Here is a 12705-nt window from a genome sequence, read left to right as displayed (position 1 = left end):
TCCTTCTTTCTCTTCACCAGCAAGTATTCTTTCCATTTGTCAGTGCAAACATTTAATAAAGAGACTGTTACCCCCAGAGTATGCCAGTAATAGATAATTCCTATGAGTAGGCAGTTAGTAAATACAGAGAGAATGACTGAGGATTGTTAAAGATGTATTATTGATTAAAATTTTGTTGATAAATGGCTTACACTGAATATTAGACAAATGACTTTCTGATAAGAGATACACATAAAATAATGGTCAAATTCACCAAAGCATTTTCGTATATAGCCTGTTAGATTTGATAAAATGTCTGTTCAGGGATTATTTCATTTAAGATTATGAAAGCTGCAAAAGTTTAGATAGTAAATGTCACACTGAAAGGAGTAATTAATATTTCTACTTACCTAGGAAAACTTCCTGGATGATTCTGTGTAGTTACTTTCAGAAAGTGTTTAAAGCTTAATTTTAAATTATGTGATTTCAGTAATCTTTTGTTTGAATATAATATTGATGTAGACAGTCATGGGCTAATCTTCAGGGCAAATGTATTGTTATTTTGGTCAACATTTTGTGAGATGTTTTATATACCTTCAGAGTATCAAAAATTCTGAGACAGATCTTCATCACATTGGTGAGGAAAATGCTGGCTTATACATACAGTGGGGTTGGTATAGTGTAAGGAAGGGTTATAAACCACAAAGTGACTGAGATAGGTCTCAATCTAACAGAAGTTTATTTAGTCAAGGTTGAAGATGCACTAGGGGAAAAAATATAAGCCACAGGAGCATCTATGACCTGTGCTTTTGCCTAAAGGGTTTTAGGAACTTCAGTATTTAAAGGGGAAAGGGCAAGCAGGAAGGTAAAAATGGGAGAGTAGGACATGAGGCAGATGGTTATGTTCTTGTGAGGTTCTAATTAGCCTCATTAAATCTACATCTTACACAAGATAAAGTAAACATGTGGAAAAGCAAGTAGAGGAAATGAGGTGATGCCACAGGATTATGAATTATAGCTGTTTGGAAATAAATAGAAAGCAGTTTATTTTTTATTTATTTATATTTTTTATTTATTTATTTTTTTTACCGTGGGTCAGTTCCCAAGCTTAACTTTCCCTTTGGAATAGTGAGGTTTGGGTCCTGAGAGTCTATTTTCTTTCACAAGGTTTAGGACAAGTATGCTGGCTGGTGATGGATGCTGGGGTTCTTCCATCCCCGGCTATTGTGGTTAGTGTTGTTATGAACATGGGTGCTCATTAACTATTTTTAAAGAAGCAAATCTCTTTACTTTTTCTTTATTCCAGTGCTTGTATGGTTTAATGTTTTTGCATTGAGATCTGTGATCCATTTGAGGTTTATTTTGAAGTATGGTGTGAGGAATGGATCCAATTATACTTTCCATCCCCTCCAAATATCTATCTAGTTGTTCTAATGCTATTTATTAAAAATCCATTGTTTCCCAGTGATTTGAGATGCCACCTTTTTCATACACTAAAGTAGGTCTTTTTTTGGAATTTCAGTTCTGTCTTTTTGGCCTGCCAGTCTTTTTTTTTTTTCTTGGGATGGGGTCTTGCTCTGTCGCTCAGGCTGTAGTGCATGGTTCACTGCAGCCTCAACCTCCTGGGTTCAAGTAATCCTTCCACTTTAGCCTCCCAAGTAGCTGGGACTACAGGCACTTGCCACCATGCCTGGCTAATTTTAAAATTTTGTGTAGAGACAGTGTTTCCCTATGTTTCCCAGACCTAATCCCCAATGTGATGGCATTAGGTGGGGCCTTTGGGATGTGATTACGTCGTAAGAGCTGAGCTCTTTGAATGGGTCTAGGTCCTTTGCAAAAGAGACATCAGAGAATTCCTTTGCCCCTTTACCATAGGAGGACACAGGGAGACAATGATTGTCTGTGAACCAGAAAATGGGCCCTTATTAGACACTGAATCAGCTAGTGACTTGATCTTAGACTTCTTAGCCTCTAAACCTGTGAGAAATAAATTTGTTATTTATAAGCCACCCAATTTGTGCTATTTTGTTGTAGCAATCCAAACAAACTAAGTACTGAATGACGTTTAATGAACAAATGAGGAATTGGTTATTTATACTCTGGGGACGTTTATTAAGGCTGTGGCAACCCTGTGGAGCTGGTCTGTGTCCCCGAGAAGAAGAGTCAGTCACAAGGGGATCTCCATCTGATCCAGCTGTTTGAAGCTTCTCATTGTTCTCCTTATCCAGGGCAGGAAACTTGAGATCCTGGTGAAGACTTCTGGAGGAATCCCTGACGGTCTTCCATAGGAGACGATGCCGTGGGCCACATTGTTACACAGCAGGGGGCCTCCGGAGTCCCCCTGTAGGTAGAGAGGGGAAGGGAGACTGAGACAGGCCTCCTTGCTCCTGCTGCCCTGAGCTCCGGGCTCTCAGAGAAGGCAGGGGTGGGTGGGCCCCTTCAACTACTGGGTGCGTGTGAGATGGAAGATTGGTGGGGTGCAGAGCCAAGCCTCTGGACCCTTTTGGTCGCTGGACTTCAGCTCCGCCTGAGTTACTGTCTCCAGCCCAATCCGAGTCAAGGTACCTCCCCCTTCTCCAGGAGAATGTTGCCTATGTATATGTTGTGGGTCTTCCTCCTATTCCCCCAGACACCAGGTTGATGGGGAAATCAGTCCCCAGCTCACCCTGATCTGGCCCCCAGGCTGAGGCTGTGGGGATGGAATCTGTTCGCACTGCCCTGGCTCTGCATAGGCCCCTCTATCCCGGGGTGTGTTGGCCAATGCCCATGCGTTACCCTGAAGGCAGCCTTCCGTTCCCGCCGGTCCCCCACACAAATCTGGCTTCCGCCGTCGTAGGAAGAGAAGAGGCGGAGGCACTCCCTATCCCTCTGCACTCTCAGCTGCACCTCTCGGAGTGTGTCTGTTCTCCTCGTCTGGCTGACCAAGCCCCAGCCAGCCACAGTGCACTGCGTCCCGGGTCTCAGTCTCTCCTGGGTGCTAGGCAGAGCCACTGGTCTCACATTTCGATTCCGTCTGACTCTTCGGCTCAGCTGGAGGAAGAATGTAGGCATTCCCGCTCAGTTGGGGCCTCCAGCCAAGGCTCAGGGGTCGCTGGTGCAGTACACGTCCCATACCCTCCCCGCTACCCTGAAGCCTTGCCCTCACTTCCTCCTCCATTGTTCCTGGACACACTAGGAAGGAGCCAGAGAGCCAGGTAGGTGGTACCTGCAATAACATGATGTCATTATGGATGGTCTGCTGATTATATCGAGGGTGGGGGATGGCTCTGCGCGCAGTGATATGTTGCTGGGTGTTTTCCCGTCTCTGGATATTGTGGGCGCCCAGGGTGACATTTATAGAGCTGCAAAAGCAAGAGGTAGGTCTGGGCTGCAGGAGCTATGGTCCACCGGCTCTGCAGGGTAGGCGGACAGCACCAGGAGGGCAAGACTGCAGCTAACCAGAATCGAGGGGATGGGAGGGCCCAGGGGCTCAGCTGTATCCTCTTTCTCAGCACCTCTGAGCTAGGGATGACAGAGTGGTAGTTGCCTTCAGGTTTGCTGCCCCAGATTAAATTGATAAATAGCCTGAGTTTATATTTTGAGCCCCAATATGTGTCTTCCATCTCTTCCTCTTGCTCTTTTTGATCATATCCTCCTTTCCTCCTCGTTTACACTGGCCTGTTCCCTCCCGCAAAGACTCACTTGGTCCCTCTTTCACCCTTTTTGTTGCTACAACCCTTCTTTCAGATGGATGCTCCGAAGAGCTCCCCAGGGCTGTGTTCCTGGCTGCCCAGGAAGCTACTTAACTCCTCACCTTCCCCAGCAGTGAGCTGCTGTCAGCACAAAGTTGTCTCGCACCAGGAACCCTCCGCAGCTGTTCCGACCTCTTGGAGACTGGATCTGAAGATACGCCATGTAGGGGCGGGAGTGGGGCCTGGTCTCCCGGCCTCCGATGATCTCCCCTGGAAGGAAGCATTTGGCACTTAACTCTATGCTTGCTGAACCTGCAGTGTGGGTACCAGATTGGTGGCTCCAGAAAGGCTGGAAGATGGAGATGGCAGGAGAGAAGGTGCAGGAGAGGGAGGAGATGGTGCTGAGGGTTGGAGTCTATGGGGCACCAGATTGGGAGGGGGCTCCTGGGTTCTACAGGAAACACTGCTGTCTTGAAAGGAGCTCTTTTCCCCACCGTAGGCCTCAGCTCCCTTCTCCTCTCCAAAAGAGGGAGAACAACCCTTGTTCCAGGCAAGGCCAGCTTCAGCCTCAGGTATTGAGGAGATGCTTTGCTGTAAATACAGGATTGTTCCTGAAGTTGCCTTATACTTTCATCCTCATGGAGCTTCCCGGAGCCCTCTGAGTCCAATTCAAGACCAGGTGGGACTGGTGTTTAAAAATCTAGACATGAGCTGATGGTACTGTTACTGCTGTATTCTTACCTCCTAGGTAAACTCTGACACATGCTGCTGAATTATTTATACAAAGCAAGTTTTTATAGCACTTACAGTGTGCGGGCAATTCCAAGACATTTAAGTACTCTAACTTATTTAACTCTCATGGCAACTCTGCAAAGTCGGTATTAATATTATTCTCATTTTATAGATGAGGAAACTGAGGAAATACAAATTCAAATAACTTGCTCAACAGTACAGAATTGGGATATACAAGGCAATTTGGCTCAAGAATCTATGGGATGATGTCAGGCCTCTGCGGGTGGGGGCGGTCACTCACCTGCCTTGGCCCCAGTGGGTAGGAGAAAGGCCAGCAGAAGCAGGAGTGGCTGCATCTTTCCTGAAAGGCTGCCCAGTCAGTTGCTGCTGTGCTTCCTTCTGCTAGACTTTAAGGCCCTGAGAGAGGAAGGAAGGGGTGGGGATAGGGGATTGAGAATTCACAGTCCCATTCTCCTGCTACCACGATAGGTTTCATCACCCAAGGCTGCTCAGGAGGTTTGCCCGCAAACTGCCGGAGATCTGGGTGAGAGGGTGTAATCCAAGCCAACATGGCGAGCTCTTGTGCAGCTGTTGAGTCAGTGCTGAGAACAGAAATAGGAACCCAGCACAACAAGGAAGGGGCTTTGGGCATTGTGTCCAGAACCCTCAATCCATCAAATTCCAGAATACTCCAGCAAAGCAAGAAAGCTGGCAGCTGCCCAATTCCTGTTTTCTATTCCTCTGGATTTAGAGCATCAGTCCTTTTGAATTTCTGGGTTTCTCTTAATGAATGCAAGTTCCCTGGATTGCTTATCTGTATATACTTAATAAGTCTGGGACAAGGATGAATGAAAGGGTGTGGTGTGGTGAGGGATGTGGGTAAGAACACCAGGAAAAAGTTGAAGGGGGCAGAAGAGGAAAGGGTAAGCCTGCCTGCTTTCACTGTTTGGCCCAAGACCACCCTGCTGAGACCCCTGTTGCTCCAATTTCTTTCTAGAAGTTGTCAAGTCAGATTGCGTAGGCACTCTCCTGAGGAGGTGAAGCGTGCTGCTGGAGAAAGAAAAGGAAGAACAAGGCTCTGACACTCACAATTACTTTCTCAGGTCACTGGAGGCCTCAGTGAAAGTTATGACGCAATTGAAGACTTCTACTTGCCTGCTTCCTACCCAAGGTTAAAGTCTTTATGTTCCAGAATGGCTCCTTGCTTGCAGTAAAGGTTTAGTGACTTGATTTTATTGGGAGCTGTCATATCCTAGCTGGAAAATATCTAAGATCCCATTTCATTGGTGACATTAGAGGCCCATCAACCTAATCCCAGGAGCAAAAGCTTCTGAGAAGGAGGTACATTCATTGCTGTGCTACCTATAAGGGAACCAGAGCCACATACTCAACAATGGGAGAAAAGAACAGCAAATTACTGCAGAGTAACACAGTGGATTATTAAAAACACTTAAAAATATTTAGAAGATTCTGTGTATGCACAGAAAACCATTACAATCCAGTATAATTTTTGCAGAAATAGCAGAATTGAAGACTAATACAATTCCCAATCTCTTTTTTCTGTCTTTTATTTTTAAAATCTTTTACTTATGTATTTATTTTTAACTTTTATTTTAGGTTTGGGGGTACATGTGAAGGTTTGTTACATAGGTAAACACACGTTATGGAGGTTTGTTGTACATATTTATCACCCAGATATTAAGACCAGCACTCAATAGTTATCTTTTCCGCTCCTCTCACTCTTCTTACCCCACTGTCTGTTTTCTTCTTTGTGTTCGTAAGTTCTTATCATTTAGCTCCCACGTATAAGTGAGAACATGTACTCTTTGGTTTCCTGTGTTAGTTTGCTAAGGATAATAGCCTCCAGTTCCATCCATGTCTCTGCAAAGGTCATGAGTCCATTCTTTTTTATGACTGCATATGTATATGTACCATGATGTATATGTACCACATTTTCTTTAGTCTATTGATGGGCAGTTAGATTGTTTCCATGTCTTTGCTATTGTGAATAGTGCTGCAGTGAACATCTGTGTGCATGTGTCTTTATGGTAGAATGATTTATATTTCTCTGGGCAAATATCCAGTAATGGGATTGCTGGGTCGAATGGTAGTTCTGTTTTTAGCTCTTTGAAGAATCACCATACTGCTTTCCGCAACGGTTTAACTGCTCCCACCAACAGTGTGTAAATGTTCTCTTTTGTCTGCAACTTTGCCAGCATCTGTTATTTTTTGACTTTTTAGTAATAGCCATTCTAATTGGTGTGAGATACAATTCCCAGGCTTTATGGAGTATAATAGGCCCTCTTGAAAATCTCATGAATGTTAGCATTCCTTTCCTTATACATAAATATATAATTTTTTCACTTATTTTTAGAGCTGCACAGGGCTTAACCTCTTCTCTTGTACAGGCTCTATCAAATCTCTTTATGCATCTGAAAAGTAACGTGAAGAAGAAGGGAACAAAGAGAGAATAGTATAGCACCTTTATTAGTGCCTTAGCATTTGGCATAATTTAATTCATTAAAATTTTTCAACATTGTGTTTTGTTTTAAAATGTTAGTTTAACTTAAAAATAGAAGAACGGGATAAAGAAAAACCTGCACATATGAAAAAAGAGGAGTAAAATATATGCATTCGGTCATGTAATAAATATTGATTAGGAAATTTCATTAATAGTGACCTAGAATTTCATGCAATCTTCTTGTTAAAAGGAATCAAAGTTGTTTAAGATATCTAAAAACTTTACAAACCTCGAAGAACTACCAGCCTTGAAGTGACTATCAGGTCAGGTTGAAGGAATAATGAGAGTCTAGTTAGGAAGCTACTGTTGTTCCAAGGGAATGTGCTGAATCCACAAAATTTCAACTTTTATTTTGATGGTCACATTAAGGAGTAATCTATAGAAAATATTTAAAGAATGCTATATGGTTTCTTCTGAAGAATGGATGCTACCCTTCCCTTTATGGGACTGGCATAACCTCCATGCCGAACCCAATAAAGACAATATAGAAATGAAACATTATAGCTCAATATAACTTTCAAATATTGATGCAAACCAAATCAATCAATAAGCAAATAGATATTAATATATCATAAGTAACTTGGGTTTATCCTAGGAACACATAGATGACTTTTCGTTTGAAAAGCAAAATTGCTGTAACACATCATATGAACTGATTAAAGAAGAAACATCATGTGATTATTTAAGTGAAACAACGAAGTCCTCAAACATTTTCTAAAATTTACCCTTATTTACTTAAAAAATATTCTTAACAGACTAGGAATAAAAAGAAATGTCTTTAATCTGATAGAAGTTATCCACAAAATTCCCATAGCAATCATTATACTTAATGGAAAAGTGTTAAAACCTTGTTTTGAGAGCAAAACATTACAAGAATGCCGGAATACAAATTATTATCAGTTCTGTTCAACAGTACACTAGCGGTTTCAGCCAGTGCAGTTAGGTAGGAAATGGAAATGAAAGGTATAAAGACAGAAAAAAGAGAAAACAAAATTGTAATGATATGAGGAAATGGTAGTATACGTAGACAATCCAAAAGCATCTACAGGTAAATTACCATAATAATAGTTTTACAGATTTGCTAGAAAAAATCAATTTAAAACAATCATATTTCTACATGTACTGCAACACTGTTAGAAAGAAATTTTTAGAAAGTAATACTTAAATGGCATGGAAATGATCAAATAACTAAATATAAATCTAAAAGAATATGTGAAAGACCTCTTTAGTGAAAATTGTAAAACTGAATGAAGAGACATTCAAGAAGACCTAAATGTGGAGAGATTCCATGTTCATAGATTGGAAGAAGACTAAATATTGTAAAAATGTCAGCTCTGCCAAAATTGATCTATATAGATTCATTGCAATGAGAGGGATTTTATAGAACTTAACTGATTGTAAGTATATTTGGAAAACAAATGGCTAATGATAGCCAGGACACCACTAAAGAATGAGAATAAGATGGAAGCCTTGTTTTAGCGAAGAAAGCCATGGGAATGAAGATAGTGTGGTACTGATGAGGCATAGAAACATAGACTAATGGACCAGAAGTAAGGACTCCACATGCATGTGGACACTGACATACACATGGATGGATTGATTTATGACGGATGTTGCACCTTTCATCATAATAGGGAAAAGACTGTTTTCCATTTTTCTCCCCAGTAAATGGTACTGGGATAATAAAGTGCCTTTATGGTGTCCTATAGAGACTCATATTTTCTATGTGGAAAAATAAAACTTGACCTTCTTCTCCCAAAATATCAAAAAACTTATTCTAGGTAGATTATGGATCCAAGTAGGAATAATGATTTGAATATATAATGGAAGAATATCTTCATGGTAGGTAAAGATTTTAGTACTGTATATAAAGTACTAATAATGAAGAAAAGGACTGACGAATTTGACACATCAAAATTGAGAGAAACAAAAGACAATTCATAGAGTAGGCAAAGATGCTTGAAATACACATGACCAACAAAGGGCTTATATTCAAATTATATAAAGAACTTGTAAAAATCTGGCCAGGTGCAGTGGCTCACCCATGCCCCAGCACCTTGGGAGACCAAGGCGGGCAGATCACTTGAGGTCAGGAGTTGGAGGCCAGCCTGACCAACCTGGTGAAAACCCGTCTCTACTAGGAATATACACAAAAAAATTAGCCAGGATGGTGGCACATGCTTGTAACCTCAGCTACTCGAGAGGCTGAGGTAGGAGAATTGCTTGGGGAACTGGGGAGGCTGAGGTTGCTGTAAGCCGAGATTGCCTCACTGGGCAACAAAGAGAGGCTATCTCAAAACAAAACAAAACAAAACAAAACAAACTTGCAATGAAGAAGACAATTAACTTAATAAAACAGTAGCCAAAAGACTTGAAGAGTTTTATCTCAAAACAGGAAATCGAAGTGGTCAGTAAACATGAAAACGTGTTACCCTGACTAGATATTAGAGAAGCACTCATTTGAGCATAATGAAGGCCACGTATGGTGGCTTATGCCTGTAATCCCAGCACTTTGGGAGGCCAAGGTAAGGGGATCACTTGAGCCCAGGAGTTGGAGACTGGGTGTGATGGCATGTGCCTGTAGTCCCAGCTACTTGGAAGGCTGTAGTGGGAGTTGAGGCTGCAGTGAGCCATGATTGTGCCATTGCATTCCAGCCTGGGTGACAAGGCAAGACCCTGTCTCAAGGAAAGAAAAAAGAAAAAAGTGCAATACCAGTTACAGCTACCATGTTGGCTCTTTTCCCAATCCTAGGTATACACCCTAGAGAAACATTGGGTGCAAATTTCTACCACACACGTGTCCAAGAAGGTCATAGCAGCATGTTCATGATAGCCTCAAACTGGAAACACTTGGTCCACCAACAGCACCATGAATAATCAAATTGTAGTATATTCATATAATGGAATATTGCTTACCCATAAAAATAAAACTCTTCCTTCATGCAGCTATGCAAATGGATCTTACAAGCATAATGTTAAAAGAACCCAAGAAGACTACTTTAATTTTATTTATATAAAGTTCAAAACTAGGCAAAATGAAAGTATATTGGATAGCAATATATATATATATGGGGTAAATGTGTGATGAAAAGCAAGGAAATAGTTATCACCAAAGTCAGAAAAGTAGTTAACTCTGGAATTGGAGGGCAGAGAGGATATTTTGAGTAGGAAGAGACATATAGCAGATTTCAGTAGTGTTGAACAAACCCAATTTCCTGACATAAAATATAGTGTTTACCTTATAATTACTCTTTAAACTCTCAATTTATGTTTTATGAACTCTTGTGTGTACATTTTGTAATACGTTTTTAAAAAAATCTGATTGCCAGAGGATGGGGATTAGAGAGAACATTCAGATAGAGAGGGGGAATATATGAGTAGAGTGGGGCACGTACTTTTAATTTATTTTTTATTTTAATAAAAATTATAATATTTGAACAAAAAGACTAATATGTTTCACAATATCTATAACTGGTTACATCTGCTTTTGACTGTTTTATTACATTTCCGTCAGTTATAATTTTTTTCTCCTCTGGGATGTTGGGACATTAATGTAGAGTGTTTTCCACCTCCTCCCTGGGCCCCATAAGCCACTGACAATGCAAATCCTCTGAGAAGGCAGTTGCCAGTTGTTGCTGGGTCAAATCCCCCTCCTTTCCTCTGATGCTACTCTACTCAGTAACCAATTTACTTCCTCTTGGCTTTATAGGAGACCAGCATAGTACTGAATCGCTCCAGACCCTCAGGGCTACCTTAAAATCACTCTTAAAAGGACATTTTGGAAGCTCCTTGGGAAGTTCCCACTGATGAACTTGTGATTGCTTTATTAAGGGTCAGTGCTGAGAGAGGAGTGTGCCAGAGTCATTGTCTTCCCACCACCACAGTTGTCTTCAGGGAGCCAGATGCTTTCTTGCCAAGAACTGGCCTGTGTTGGCGTTCTTGTAGGAAAGAAAAGGTGACAAAGGAAAGAGTGAACCCCTCAGAGGGTCCTGAAATACATAATTTGCTGTAGCAAAATCACTGGGAGTTGCTTAAAATCTTCTCATCAGAGTAGTCAGAGGGAAACAGGCAAGCAGAAGCCCTGGCTATGGCAGAGAAAGATTTGAAAAACGATTCAAGGTCCTTCATGTTTCCTGGCAGAGAGGCTTACTTCTAAGATTGAGCAGTGCCTCTGAGATCCTGGGTAGATGTGAGAAAGACGTAAAGGTGATGTGTGTGTGTATGTTTGTGTATGTGTATATAGATGTGTGTGTGTATATATATACATATGTATTTTTTTCCTTATCGATTCATCCATTGGTGAATATTTAGCTTGATTACATATCTTTGCTATTGTGGGTAGTGCTGCATAAACACGGAAGTGCAGGTATCCCTTTGATGTACTGATTTCCTTTCATTTGAATAAATACCCAGTAGTGGAAATGCTGGATCATGTGGTAGCTCTATTTATTTATTTATTTATTTTTTGGTGAAACCTCTATACTGTTTTCCCTAATTGCTATGCTAATTTATATTCTCACCAACAGTGGATAAGTTTCCTTTTCTCTGCATCCTCGCCAGCATTCCTTATATTTTGTCTTTTTGATAATAGCATTATAACTGAGGTCAGATGATATCTCATGGTGGTTTTGATTTGCATTTTCCTGGTAATGAATGAGGTTGAACACTTTTTCATATCTCTGTTGGCCATTTTCTTTTAAGAAATGTCTATTCCTATCCTTTGCCCTTTTTCATAGGATTATTATTATTATTATTTTGCTGTTGAATTTTTGAGTTCCTTGTGTATTCTGGATATTAGTTCCTTGCTGGATGAATGGTTTGCAAATATTTTCTCCCATTTTACAGGTTGTCTCTTTATTCTGTTGCTTCCTTTGCTGTGCAGAGCTTTTATTTTAATATAATCTATTTTGTCTATGTTTGTTTTTGTTGTCTGTGATTTTGAGGTCTTAACCATGAAATCTTTGCCTGGATTGAAGTCCTAAAGCATTACTCCTATGTTTTTTTCTAGTAGTTTTATATTTTTCGGTCTTACATTTAAGGCTTTCATACATTTCGAGTTGGTTTTTGTATATGAAAAGAGATAGGGATCTAGTTTCATTCTTCTGCATATAGACAGCTGATTTTGCCAGAATCATTCATTGAAGAGGGTGTCCTTTTCCCAATGTGTACTCTTGGCAACTGTCAAAAATCAGCTGGCTGTAAATACATGGATTTATTTCTGGGTTCTCTATTATGTTCCATTAGTTTAAATGTCTGTTTAAATGCCAGTGCCATGCTGATTTTGTTACTATAGCTTTGTAGTATATTTGAAGTCAAGTAGTGTGATGCCTCCAGCTTTGCTCTTCTTGCTTGGGATTGCTTTGGCTATTCGGGATCTTTTTTGGTTCCATATAAATTTTAGGATTTTTTCCTACACCTGTGAAGAATGTCATTGACATTTTGATAGGAATAGCATGGAATTCATAGATAGGGATTGCTTTGGGTAATAGGGCTATTATGCACAATATTAATTCTTCTTTTTCCTGAGCATGAGATATCTTTTTATTTTATTTTATTTTATTTTATTTTTTATTTTTCCATAAGTTATTGGGGTACTGGTGGTATTTGGTTACATGAGTAATTTCTCTAGTGGTGATTTGTGAGATTCTGGTGCACTCTTCACCTGAGCAGTATACACTACACCATATTTGTTGTGTTTTATCCCTTGTCCTCCTCCCACTTTTCCTCCCAAGTCCCCAAAGTCCATTGTATCATTCTTATATCTTTGCATCCTCATAGCTTAGCTCCTGCATATCAGTGAGA

At 40.6% G+C, this 12705-nt stretch overlaps 1 protein-coding gene across 1 annotated transcript; it reads right to left on the bottom strand.

Moving 5' to 3' along the window:
* Positions 1 to 2027: 2027 nt before the first annotated feature.
* LOC105477883 (cathepsin G) lies at positions 2028 to 4791 on the bottom strand. The gene is made up of 5 exons (XM_011734768.2): positions 4684 to 4791; positions 3773 to 3920; positions 3185 to 3320; positions 2755 to 3009; positions 2028 to 2320 (listed from the first exon to the last, which is right to left on the bottom strand). Exons 1-5 carry the CDS (start codon positions 4736 to 4738, stop codon positions 2147 to 2149), a joined length of 768 nt encoding a protein of 255 aa, XP_011733070.2. The 5' UTR covers positions 4739 to 4791; the 3' UTR covers positions 2028 to 2146.
* Between the last annotated feature and the right edge of the window lie 7914 nt (positions 4792 to 12705).

This window comes from Macaca nemestrina, chromosome 7, assembly GCF_043159975.1.
Source record: "Macaca nemestrina isolate mMacNem1 chromosome 7, mMacNem.hap1, whole genome shotgun sequence".
NCBI classification, from domain to species: Eukaryota; Metazoa; Chordata; class Mammalia; order Primates; family Cercopithecidae; genus Macaca; species Macaca nemestrina.
Note: the sequence above shows the minus strand (reverse complement) of the source record. Positions and strands in the feature narration are given on the sequence as shown.